This window comes from Gambusia affinis, linkage group LG02 (assembly GCF_019740435.1).
Source record: "Gambusia affinis linkage group LG02, SWU_Gaff_1.0, whole genome shotgun sequence".
Lineage (NCBI taxonomy): Eukaryota > Metazoa > Chordata > Actinopteri > Cyprinodontiformes > Poeciliidae > Gambusia > Gambusia affinis.
In genome coordinates this window covers 10,792,229-10,805,315 of record NC_057869.1, presented here as the reverse complement: position 1 = coordinate 10,805,315, position 13,087 = coordinate 10,792,229, and the positions used below count along the sequence as shown (strand labels likewise).

Here is a 13,087-nt window from a genome sequence, read left to right as displayed (position 1 = left end):
TCATCAGCCAAGTTCAAGACTGTTAGACACACACACCCAAAACAAAACTAAAAATACCGACAAAAAGACTTGATAAGTAGCTTCACTGCTTTTGTTTGATTATTTTAGGCATTCTAGATGTGAGTGTTACCAGGACACTTCTGGGATTGTTGCAATGTGATGTGATCTATTGTCTGGAACAGACATCTGTTTTTATAAACCTCCCTTGGCATCTGTCCAAAAATGTTTTCGCCCTGGTTTATGTCAGGGAAACATGCAGGATGGAAAATATCTTTGTTAAACAGGCATTGTAAATTGCAGCATTTCCCGTTGAAACACTGTGTGATCGCCACTTGGGTGGGAAGCCTCCTGTAACATCTCCTCAAAACCACTTGATGTTTAATTCAGTTTCACAAGACCGAGCTCCACTGTTTCATTAGTGGAAAAAGCTTCTATGATGGAACTACTCTAAAGAGATCTCCCTGTTATGTCAACAACATTGGAAGCCATCAGAATATATGTTTTTCTCTTGATAGAATGAAGATTTTTTGAATTTTTTAAAAATATCCCTTGTCTGGTGCTCATTTGCACAAGATCATAATATAAAAGGATGAGGGGTCTTAAATAGTTTTTTGTTCCTTAACACGTTTCTCAGATGGCTTTTATGGTTATTGTGCTGCCGTAATTTATTTTGGTTGAAGATCTTCTTGTATCTTCACACTGGATCTCTTAGCTCGGCATTTTTGTGGGGGTTCTACCACTTGACTTCTTTGTTCCAAAGCACTCAGAGTCAATTTAGGAATTTAAAGTAAGTCTTACTCTGTCTCACCCTGGGGCCAATGGCACATTACATGTTGAGTGTATTTTTCACAAATATCAAGGCTTAGTACTTTCCACCGTTTTGTGTCACTACAACTGCAATTTCTAGTATATCTTGCTGTAATATGAAATATGAAAAAGGACAAGTGAATTTAACAAACTGCTAAAATCCCCAAACTGACGTTCAACTTATTCCCATTTACTCCCATGTTTTTTTTTCTTCTGTACATTTCCTATTTCTCCAGGTCATGGCCCTCTTCCTCAACTTACAGGCAACACGAGTGACGTACTCATCAGTTCTCTCCTACAGAGTTGTTACCTGAGCTCACAAACACTCCCCAGGGTTTACCAACATTACGGAACATCACCGATTCAACCTCTCTCTGCTGAGATGCAGATTCTGCTCACGGTTTACTACCTCGTTCAGCTAGGTTAGTGCAAAAGGATTTTGAACACAATGTAATCTTCAAACCATAAACTACAGTAATTTGACTTCTTAAATTCAGCTATTACATTGTTGGTTATGATCTTGCCTTTCTTTAACATCATATATATACTGCACACATCCTCCACTGCCATAACATTTAAGTGTTGCAGCAATATCTTACTTATAGTATTGCATAACCTCATTGTGTGCCATGCATGTGCTCAGTCTGCACAGTGTAAGATTCACTCACCTCCATGTGCTCAACTATTTAACTTATAGCAGTTTGTCCTGTTATTAAATTACTTCAGCTAATAGCCACTAATCAGTGGGGAGAACTAATAAAACCATAAAGTTTAAATCCAAGATGTTAGCAAAGTAACATAACCAACCCTGATGTGGAACAACAATGAATTTGTTGTTCCTTTCATCTCAATACACATGATCCATACAAAACAGCCACCTACATTTTTCAAAGAGGGTACAGAATTTCATTTACACAAATTGTTCTTCCTTTCTTCAGTCCTAAACCTGTGCAACATATTTTTTATATACAATCATAAATGGTAAGATCGTAAAAAGTATGACTGCAGCTTTGTTCTCTCTCAGGCACTGAGCAGGTACCCCTCATTGAGGACTTGGAGCAGATATTCATGAGGTCATGGAGGGAATCTCACCTCAGTGAGATCAGACAGTTTCAGCAGTCACAAACACAAGGAACACAAGGGAGACACTATGGCATAGAGGTCAGACATTGCGAGAAAAGCATCAGCATTGTGATTTTTTAAAATCAAATTTACATAAGCAACACTGATAAAATAACATACATGAATAAATGATTCAATTTGATCATCCTCAGGTACCTGCTAGCTTGCCCGGGCTCCCCCAGCATCTCTCTTTACCTCCTCAAAGTCAGCAGCCCCTCACCCCCAGTCAGCTTCCCTGGCTCGCCCAGCTCGCTGCCTCGTCCTGTGGGGAGGGTGTGGTGGTGTTGGGGGAAAATGTCAAGTCCTTGGCTCAGGGGCTTCTGCAGATGTTCAGTAGGTTGGTGGACGGACGGCTTGAAAACACAAACTATGTCGTCATCATCGTCACTTCACCGGGACAAGAAACTCAGTCCTGTGTGGTGGTAACAGGTGAGAGTTGTGGTGTAGTAAAAATAGTGATGTCATGGTAAACGTGAACAGGAGAATTGAATTCATCTGTGGATCTGTTTCAGGTAAACATCAGTGTCGTGCCTTGGCAGAGAGCATGTTTTCTCCCACTGAGGGACTGAAAGAAATCAGCCACCAACTCCACACAGGGGCTGCCCAGGAACTTATCCACTATTGCAATTCCCTCGGACAAGGTAAGTCTCTATCTTTGACTTGTTCATTTGCTATTGAAATTTTTGTCAGAATTGTCTAATATATTTATGTGGCTTTCTGTTTCTCAGATGGTAATATGGATTTCCTTCTGGACAGTGCCAGTGTGGAGCACGAAGCATCACCCCCCTCCAGTAGTCAGACTGTAGCTGAAGAGAAGACTCCTAAAGCCACAAATAGCCCCAAAGACAGACCGACTGCAAAAGATTCACAAGCATCCAGTTTAAAAGATACGCCCAGCCCTAAGGAGACGGCTTCAAGCCCCAAAACCCCTTGTTTAGGTAAGAAGAAGGCTTTTTGGGATTAAGTGTTAACCATTTATAGCGGCACTTGCATTAATGTTCACGTCCTTGAAGAAATGTAATTCTTGTTTACATCTGTATTAGAAGGTTGTCCAATTCAGAAAGGACCTTAGAAAAATACCTTAGATAAGATTTGCTCTTCAAACAAGCAACCACTGAAAAATCTGGTTTTATTTAAAAATTTTGAGTTTAAAATTTCTGTTACAATGTCAACTTTATTTACATTTTGTATGTTATAATCTCAGTGTCCATCTTTGTGCTTGCAGAATACAGAGTAGAGTGGCGTGAGGTTCGTCCCATACAGCTGGCGGTGGCTAGAAAGCTTCTGTCCCATGTTTGTGCCATTGCAGACTCCAGCACACAGAATCTGGACCTCGGTTCCTTCAACAGGGTCAGCTTCCTCATCCTTGTCCCTCCTTCCGAGGTCTCATTTCAGCAGACTGTTCTTCACCTCTGGAGCTCTGGTTAGTAGTCTTTGTTTCTTAACCTGTATGGATCAGACAAGTTTTTAGTTCAACAATAGTCACCAGCTAAGAGGAAGTTTTTAAAAATTTTTATATATTACTTCATTCCTTTGTATTTTCTAGGTGTTCTTCAGGAGCTTGGGAGTTCAGAGCAGGAATTTGCGTCTCAGAGAGAGGCAGAGCGCTATGTGGTGAAGATGGATCAGAGCGCTCAGTCACGAATTGACAAGCTTCTCCAGGAAGCACAGACCAACTCCTACACGCTCTACATCTTGGTTCATGACCATGCCCATTGGGATATTAGCAGGTTTGGATTAGGAAAGCTTAAATCAATGAAATAATGCAACAAAGATGAGGTCATTCATTGTATTTATGTGACTCCTGTCCATATCAGCACATTTTACAGCAGCACAGACAGCAGTCTGGGTCTTGTGGATCGGTTGTTAAATTCCCGGCAGGTGAAAGACGCCACAAACATCTTGATTCTGCACGTCACCTCGTTCCCATTTGCTTTGCAAACACAGTGCACTCGCATCAGCCCTTACAATGAGATTCACTGGCCGTCTGCATTCAGCAATGTGAGTCTAAGCTCTGTTTGGGATGGACATTTGGTGAAACAGTGGTCTGGTTGTTGGTCTGAATGTCAGCTGTTGCTTGTGTGTGTAGGATGTGGACCTGTATCACGAGAGGACACGGTACTTTGGTGTGTCAGAGCTTTTAGAGTCGACCCGTTCAGGAAGCAGCCTCCCACTGATGCGATATGATTCCTCTTTTGAGAGCATGACATCAACCCTCGAAGAGAGGTCCAACACCCACATACACCATCCTTAATCAGCTAAACTCTAATAAAGTTTAAAACCAAGTCATAGTAGAAGTTCACCATTTCTTCTTGGTGTTTTCAGATTTCCCAAACTCCACAGTGCTGTAATACGGACTACAGTTTTAGTACAACAATACTGTGTTGCTCTGATGGCTTCATCTGGCAAGATCAGCAGCTCTCACAATCTCCACAAACACACCTCTGTGGAAACCATGGAGATTGTGCAGTCTCTGCTCACCGCTGTTCAGCAATGTCCCACCCATCATGGTCACATGGTCCTGCTGCGGATTCCCTCTCTGGCTCTGGCAGCTTGGGCCCACCGACGGCTGTCCAGAGTGAGGAGGCAGCTGGGTATGGAGGACAGTTTTGAAATCATTCTGGGGAATCCTAGTCAAGCTTTGACGATTGGACAGACTTTCACTGATCAGATCAAGGTACGGTGTTGGTTGTTGATCGGATTCAGTTTGACACAAATTTTATTAGAAATGCAAAGCGTTATTATACTGTAAACAATAAATACTGATATGCGTGTTGATACACTACAGATTTGGTTAAAGATCCAGGATGCTGAATGGGTTCCTCATACCTACTTAGAGCTGGAGGCTCTGCCGTGCATCCTGATCTTGTCAGGAGCCGAACCGCTTGGAGAATCTTTACCGAGGTACTCGCTGAGCTTCGACTGCTGACTTTAGATTGTGTTTTAGATGAAAATTAGTAAGCGTCAATAAATGCCACAAGCAGATAAATTTGTCTTATTTTTTTGTACAAGGTCTTTGAAGTATTGTGACCTCCGAGTGATAAGTTGCTCATACCTTCAACGGACCACTCTGGAACAGGAGTTGGGACTAGCTGCTTACCTGGTGAAAGCAGAGTCACGGCCGCCACACAACCCTGGACCAGGAAGTGACTTGATCGAAAGCGATGCCGACAAACTCAGCAGCACTGACAATGAAGAAGAGGAGGGACAGGACAACGGTATGTTGAACAATTAAATCAGTCAAAGTTTGCAGATGACCTGAATTCTTTATTTATTTAAAACCCTCTCTTGTCATTTGGGGTCATTTCCAGGAGACCCTCTTTTACAAGCCTCTCAGTCTCTCCAGCCATGTCCTGATAGTAAAACTGTAGATCCCCTCCCATCTCGAATTGCCGCCTCTCCAAATGTTCCAAAAGAAACCCTGGACAACATACAGTCTCCCTCAAAAGCCCAGGTTCAGCTTCAGCCCCAGACCTCCTCTCAGTCATATTTTCAAATTACCCCCAACTTCCAAAGCCAACCCCAAATTCAGGGTTATCCCCAGGTCCAGCTAATCTCCCAGCAGCAGGCACAGCTCCAAGGTCAAAGTCAGCCAGCATCTCAAACAAATGTCCAGTCCACTCAGCAGCAGCCTGTTTCTCAACCTCAAGTTCCCTCCAAATCTGCATCCTCGGACTCCTCATCTCCACGGGCCTCCTCTCCTAATCTGAGCTGCTCGTGGGCAAGAGGACTGAGTCGTCCCCCATCTGTGCTCCTCCCCCGTGCTCTCTATGACATTATCACAGCCAGTGACAGCAGTGGCCTTCCACGGTGTACTTCATTCTTGCCACACATATCTGTTGCTTGGGCAAGCAGTTTTAGGTAACAGAAACTCTTATTTCTCAATATTAAAATTGATTTGTAGCACTGTTCTAATGTAATGTGTTAACAATAAATTTTAAGAATACACTACTCCTAAAACTAAAAACTCTAATATCTTTATTGAAAAGGTTGTGCATATTGAAAAGTGAAAGCAACTGCATGACTACATATCTTTTCCAGGTTCAGCGGCTGAACAATGTTTCATGCTCAAGAACTTTATATCTGTCCTGTCTTTTGCGTTCCTTGGTCTTCGTCATGTAGTTTCTTCAGTAATGTTCTCTAACAAACATCTGAGGCCTTCATAGAACAGCTGAATTTATAATGAGATATTTAAAACTGGTGGAGTTCAGTTATTACTTAGCTGTCATTAGAAATAAACAAATTTTACAAATTTTTTTTTCTGAGGCACTGTATTTTTCTTTTCTTTCCTTCTTAAACACAGTTTACAAAAAGCAAACAATTGAAGAAGAATAAGATAGATTCATTTCAAAAGTAAGCTGTAAGATCCATCAGCTATAAGTTGATTTGCACAATCCTAAAAGATGTACAAACAGCAGCAGCATGGGAAATGGTGGAAACAACTGCAAACATAGTCTCGGGTGTAGATGAAATCAAAATGGCCTGCATTTTGAAATTTGTTTTTATTGGTTTTTTTCTCAGACCTCTGCTAAGCAAAATGATGACATGCACAGAGCAGTCGCTGTATTATCGTCAGTGGACAGTCCCTCGGTCCTACCACATGGACAGCAGCAATCGCACTGAAGGACGAACTGACAATTTCCACCCACGTAGGCTGTTGCTTAGTGGTCCCCCACAGGTAGTGTCAGTCTGGTTGCCTTTCTTCCATTCATTTTATTAGCTTTCTTCTATTCAGAAGTCTTATTGTATGTTTCCATGGTCAGGTGGGGAAAACAGGGGCATATCTTCATTTTCTGGGCCTCCTGTCTCGCATGCTGATCAGGCTAATGGAGGTGGATATCTATGATGAAGAGGACATCCACTGCAGTGAGTTCTCACTTACATCACTATATAAAAAAACTTCTCATCTTCAAAAGATCATGTAATCATGCTTTCATTTATCAAGACATGTCTTCATTATGTTATGCTCTTAATTCTGTCACTCATAAGGAATGTGCATTAAAAAGTGCATTACATTTTCACCAGCCGAGGTAGAAGGTGTGCAGTACCACCCACCCAATGCTCCATGGCCAAACACAGAAGTTATAAAGACAATGCCCTTCGACTACACCATCCATGACCCAAAGTATGATGACATCAGCATTGTGTACTGTCCTGGATTTAAACCACGAGCTGATGGTATGAAGTCTGCAAATAAAGTCTTTCTCTTGGCAGTTTATTTATTAATTTCCAAAAGTAGTCCAGGTGTTCAATCAGTCATCTTGCAATATTATTCCCTCCTCTCTCCTCTGTTGTGTTGCTAAGGAAACCCTGTCCGCCAGGAGGATGTGTACCTACGCAGACGGACATCTCGGATAAAGCTGTCCAAGTACGCAGCGTACAACACTTATCATCACTGTGAGCAGTGTCATCAGTACCTTGGCTTTAACCCCAGATACCAGGTCTGCAAGTTACTCACCTACTTACACACAAAATGATAGACGACAGTGTGAGAAATAACATTCAAGCTAGCTCTAAAATCTAAATTGGAGCCATTTCTTATCAAATTCCAGATGTATGAGTCAACGTTGCATGCTTTCACATTCACCCATCTTCTGCTCGGAGAAGACATCCAGCTCTATTTCATCATACCAAAGTCTAAGGAACACTACTTCAGTTTCAGCCAGCCAGGAGGCCAGCTGGAGAGCATGCGGCTGCCTCTCACTTCTGACTGGGTATATACTTTTTATTTAAAATCTTTCTACAGAATTTGTCAATGCCAGTTCCCAGAGGGACCATTCAATTGTTGAATATTTTTCTTATATTAGCTTTGAAAAGTGTATTAGCTTTTGTTTTACATATAAACATTTATCATGTTGTGGTTTTAATAAGAGAAATTTATTTAAGGTGACATTCTTCAAGGATTGGTTGCAGTTACAACATTTCTCCACAAGGTGGTGTAATTGTTAAATCTTTGAGTAAATATACAAAGCACAGTCAATTCATGTTTTGCCAGAAATTCTAAATCATTTTATCATCTTTTCTTTTTCTTATTCTTTGTCATAAAGCGCTATCTTGAATTAAGTCCTTTTTGTTGTGCTTTGCAGAGCCCAGACTGCATTAAGAGTCCAATATTCACCCCAACCACCGGTCGCCACGAGCACGGTCTGTTCAACCTGTACCATGCGATGGATGGAGCCTCACATCTACACATCCTTGTAGTTAAAGAGTATGAGATGGCTGTCTACAAGAAGTACTGGCCCAACCACATCATGCTGGTGCTGCCCACTGTCTTCAATGGAGCGGGTATCGGTATGTGGCTCTGATTAACTCTGTTATTCTTCTGTTTCATAGTTATTGTTTTTATTTGGATTTTACATATTTGTTCAGATTAAATCACTTTTATGATCATATCTTGATGTATGTTCAGGAGCTGCTCACTTTCTGATAAAGGAGCTTTCTTATCACAACTTGGAGTTGGAGCGCAGTCGGCGGGTGGAAGGAGGAAGCCCATCGGTTGATGTCTGGCCCTTCATCATCCTTGCTGATGACTCGTGTGTTATGTGGAATGCAGTAGACAACGATAAATTGAGGTGAAAGAAAAGCGTATGCTGTTGTTTGAGAAAGAAGATCTTATGAGAAAATTGCTGGGTTTAACACAGACCATGTTTACGTTTTGTTGTTCTCATAGTTGTCCTGCTGAACATGCTGTGTCACTAAAACAAGTCTTGCAGCACATGGAGGCCTGCCCAGACCTTGCCCAGTATGGCCTGTGTGGTATAAGGAAGTGGAACAGCCGAGGAATAACAGGTGAGAAAACACAATGTCAGGGAGAATAGAAAATTTCAGGTTGAATAACAAAATGATTAGCAAAAAAAAAAACATTTTAATCCAAAAAACTCCAAAACATTAAAGATTCCTTCATTTTAGTTTGTTTAGTAAACATTTACAGCAGATGTTACACTTGGTCAGATGTAGTAACAATTAATCAAAAGCAATCCTAACTCAGTTCAGGATTGAATGACATTATACAGATTAATAGATGGATGTTTCAAGTTTTCATTTTTGTTAATTATGATAATTTACCCACATCTAATGAAAATGCATTAAAGATTAGAAAAGTGGTGTGCTGATGTCTTTGCCTTCTGTCAATTGCATCCTCTCTCTCCCATTAGCTTGTCTGAAAATGTATCACCAATACCAAGAGTTTTGGTATTGATGATACATTAGCCCAAAAAACCCTAAATATTGTCATTATTTTTCAATAATTTTTAACCACTTTAACTCAAATCAACATTTTATTTTCTAAAAGGTAAAGCAGCGTGTTCCATTAATTTCATCCTGCAATGCTTTGCTGTTGAATCAGGTATCAAACAGTGGGAGCCGTTCTCCAGAGGTCACGTTCATGACTTCCTCCTTCTCAATGTTGACCGGAGTCAGAACGTCCAATACGACCAGAACCGCTTCACCTGTCACGATGTGGACTTCACCCTGAGGCTGCACAGTGCCGGGCTCCTTGTCTGCAGGTTCAACAACTTCAGCATGATGAAAAAGCAAATTGCCATTGGAGGTTACCGGACATTCATTATCAAGACCAAGGTAGACACTGATACATAATTCAAACTGAGCTGCTAGTTGTTCTAGAACACTGCACAGTTCATAAAGCCTTGTCAGAGCCACAAATCAAAAATGATATTTTAATGTTTTTAATTAATACATGTTTTGACTAGAGAGTCAGCATCTTGAGTTGTTTAAAATGTTTATTTACATTTTAAACAACTGAGATACACAGTGTCATTAAAGTATTTTCATCACACTTTCATGTTTAGGTCGTCTTTCCTTATTTCTGTTGAATAATGAACACTGGCGATAACTGATTCTGGTTTAGGTTCAGGATGTTTTTCTAACTTCATGGACGAGTAGTCAGTTCTGCCTTGGAGAAATTTTGGTAGCCTTGTCACTTCTGCAAAGATTCTCCATTATTCCATGTTTTTTCCATTTCTGGATAATAGTTCTGACTTGGGTGCACTGAAGTCCCAAAGCCTTAGAATTAATTTATAAGACTTTCCAAACTAATTGATGTCAGCATCTTTGTCTATCATCTGGTCATGATTTTTTTTCAGATTGGGAAATGCTTTTTGAAGTATTTCAGCCTCCTTCTTTTTGTCAGACAAGTTCCATTAAAGGGATTTAATGTATTCAGTGAGTCTATTGATAATCAAATTTGGCTGTAGCTTTTGAAAGGAACTTTTACATAGAGGAAAGTTTGATTTTCTTCTTTAATGAATAAAATAATTAAAAAACATATTTTTATTTACTAAGGTTAACATGTCACATTTTAAAACGTATTTCATGATTTGAAACATCTTAAAGAAAAACTCACAGAGAAGAAATCTGTAGTGGGGAAAAACCTTTGTGCACATTAGCTGCTGTATTTACCCTTCTTAATAAATAACAGCATAAACTAATTTTAAATAACATCCAAAACTGTTGGTTCTTATTCAGATGACAGACGTTTCCACCTCAGTGGGACCCTCACAGTACATCTGTGCCCCAGACAGCAAGCATCTCTTCCTGGCCTCACCAGCTCAGCTTCTCCTGGAAAAATACCTCCAACACACCAGCCAGAAACTGTTCCCTCTCAGCACCAAGAACTACACTCACCCTGTTCTGTCTGTGGATTGTTACCTCAACCTGGGACCTGAGGTATAAAAACACCCACCCACCCACATAATAATAACCTGTCACTGTCTGACATTAAATGCCAGAATAATGACAAAAATACCGTAATTTGCCAAAAAAAATAAATAAATTGGTATAGTTTTCTTTGAATGCTGGAGTTTACGTACACTAAGAGTACTATAATTTTAAGCAATGTGGGAAAATCCAAATGCATAGATACATCTTAAAGCAGGACCTCAAACACACTGACAAGGACATTATGTGGAAATGGAGAAATAACATCTCAAGATGTCATCGAGGAAGTAAAAATTTTGGCACAAATAGGCATTCCAAATCAACAAAGACCCAAAGCACACAAGAAAATTAGTTACTGTGTCTTAAGAATAAAAAGAGTTAATATTTTAGTGCGGCAATAACAAAGCCAACTCTACCATAAATCAAGAAAATGGATATAAATTTCTGAAATGACAAACATTTAACAAATCGCAATAATTTTGGCAGCCCTGATTTAGCTGATCTAAATCAGAAAAAGTTTAGCCTGGTTTAATGTCTGACACTGAGGAAAAAATGTTGTTTCTCTTTATAAAGTGTATGCAAATTTGAATGTGATTTCAGCTACAAATTGTGCCGTTGAAGCAGATGCATTTAAACAAATTGCTCTCCTTCTACAGGTGACGGTGTGTTTTGTCAGTTCCAGACCTCACTGTATCAACATCAGCACCGCTGGTCTGCTGTTCAGTGGCCTTCTTCTCTGTTTTCCTGACACATTTGTGACCTCTGGGTTCCTCAAGAAGTTCACCTTTCTCAAAGGTACAGCAGCAGACCACAAACATACCGGAAAGTGCTGCATTGTTGGCAGTGGCCCATAGGAAAAAATACATTTTACAAACAAAAACACTCAGCAGATTGTAGTGTGAATCACATCTAAGGTGTCGCTTTTAATGTCAGAATGTCCCTCTGTGATCGTGGCCTGTACAAAATATCGTACTTTCAAAAATAAATTCAACATAGGACATGAACTCTGTGTAGATTCGTTCTTCATGCTTCCTGCCTGCGACCTATTAAAAGAAAAAGGACTTCTCTCATCTTCACAATGTCTGTCCCTGTTGCCTGCCTCTGTGTAGGTGCAACCCTGTGTGTAATCAGTGCAGATCGCAGCTCACTGAGGCAGACTGTGGGCAGGCTGGAGCTGGAGGAGCAGTGGAGGTTCAGGCTCAGCGACGAGTTCCAGACTGCCAACGCCAAAGAGGACCGGCCGCTTTTCTTCCTGACTGGAAAACATATCTGACTGAAACAAATGGTCAAAAGGAGCTGCAAAGAATCAGTCACAAGAAATTCAGTGGGGTGTTTTTTTTGTTTTCTTTTAACCGCTCACAGCAGGACATTGATTATTTACTTGCTATCTGGGAAACTGTTGTTTGTTCACTTGATGAGAGGAAACAGAAGGTTTTACATTTTGTTCTCGGTTCACCATGGCATCTTTTGATGCCTTGGTGAAGAAATTTCAATTTTCTACATTTACAGATCTGTGTTAAGCACATATTTTAGTAAAAAGATAATGAAGCTTTTAAAACACAATGACATTTCAGACACATTTGGCTGTGTATTATCAGGGTGAGCAAACTTCCTGTGTAGATGAATGCAAAACAAAAAGGTGGAAACAGGGAAGACACAATCATGTGTGTGCAATGTAAGCCCATTTTTGGCAATCTTTTTATTGTTTAGTTGTTTTTAGATGCATGTTTTTCAGACTTTCTTTTTTTAAAACAAAAAACATTAGAAATTATATATTTTTAGATGTAGATCATGTACAAAATTATCTTTGGTGTACAAAAAGTAAGACTGCCGTTCTGTATCTGTGCTGGTACAATTTTTTTTTAAATAACTTTTATACCTGAAAGGAACATCAATGTTCTACTTCTCTGCAGCTTTTTGACTGTGTACATTTTTATATGCAATTTGTATAAATTCACATATATTTTAAACTTGGTGTGTTTGATTGTGTAGTGAAGTATCAATCTAGTTCAAAAGTTCAGCGTTAGCTCTTTATTTTCAGGTCTGTGTCACATTCTCAATCCTCAGATTGCATTTCTGTGGTCTCTATGTGAGATACAGGCCTATTACCTCGAAAAGATTAACTAGAATATTAAACTGTCTTGTCAGGGACAGTAAAAGTGGTGCTGTTGTTATGGAGCAGAAGACAAGAACCTGAGTCTGCGGTGAGTCTGCGTACGGTCAGGACTCTCAGATTTCCTCCTAGAACTACGTTCCCAGAAGACGTGTTGATAAATTTAGTGTAAAACACTTGTCACCCAGACTCAAGCTGCTTACTTAAAAACACATCACACAGATTTTAGAGCTGGGCATCTCATACAAGAGCACTCACTCCATGTGAAAAAAATAATAATCTAAAGAAACTGATATTTGACAGTTTTGATCAGGAAACGGTGAACAAAGACATTTTGAACAACTCAGAAGACCAGCGGGGCATTTTTTT

General features: G+C 40.1%; 1 protein-coding gene across 3 annotated transcripts in view; it reads left to right on the top strand.

Annotated features, from left to right (window-relative positions):
• greb1 (growth regulating estrogen receptor binding 1) overlaps window positions 1-12,549 on the top strand; it is a 62,071-nt gene extending 49,522 nt beyond the window's left edge. For 2 of the 3 annotated variants that reach the window (XM_044135522.1, XM_044135524.1), the window contains exons 10-34: window positions 1,044-1,229; window positions 1,832-1,968; window positions 2,082-2,358; window positions 2,442-2,570; window positions 2,658-2,867; window positions 3,155-3,352; window positions 3,476-3,659; window positions 3,747-3,930; window positions 4,019-4,155; window positions 4,255-4,606; window positions 4,718-4,833; window positions 4,942-5,147; window positions 5,241-5,790; window positions 6,451-6,607; window positions 6,693-6,795; window positions 6,955-7,107; window positions 7,234-7,370; window positions 7,482-7,643; window positions 8,016-8,220; window positions 8,339-8,501; window positions 8,600-8,718; window positions 9,275-9,507; window positions 10,414-10,614; window positions 11,262-11,400; window positions 11,715-12,549. In XM_044135522.1, the coding sequence (XP_043991457.1) occupies window positions 1,044-1,229; window positions 1,832-1,968; window positions 2,082-2,358; window positions 2,442-2,570; window positions 2,658-2,867; window positions 3,155-3,352; window positions 3,476-3,659; window positions 3,747-3,930; window positions 4,019-4,155; window positions 4,255-4,606; window positions 4,718-4,833; window positions 4,942-5,147; window positions 5,241-5,790; window positions 6,451-6,607; window positions 6,693-6,795; window positions 6,955-7,107; window positions 7,234-7,370; window positions 7,482-7,643; window positions 8,016-8,220; window positions 8,339-8,501; window positions 8,600-8,718; window positions 9,275-9,507; window positions 10,414-10,614; window positions 11,262-11,400; window positions 11,715-11,878 (4,802 nt within the window). In that variant the 3' untranslated portion in view covers window positions 11,879-12,549. The remainder of the gene's footprint in view (window positions 1-1,043; window positions 1,230-1,831; window positions 1,969-2,081; window positions 2,359-2,441; window positions 2,571-2,657; window positions 2,868-3,154; window positions 3,353-3,475; window positions 3,660-3,746; window positions 3,931-4,018; window positions 4,156-4,254; window positions 4,607-4,717; window positions 4,834-4,941; window positions 5,148-5,240; window positions 5,791-6,450; window positions 6,608-6,692; window positions 6,796-6,954; window positions 7,108-7,233; window positions 7,371-7,481; window positions 7,644-8,015; window positions 8,221-8,338; window positions 8,502-8,599; window positions 8,719-9,274; window positions 9,508-10,413; window positions 10,615-11,261; window positions 11,401-11,714) is intronic. The other variant, XM_044135523.1, reaches the window with a different exon arrangement.
• The last annotated feature ends 538 nt before the right edge of the window (window positions 12,550-13,087 follow it).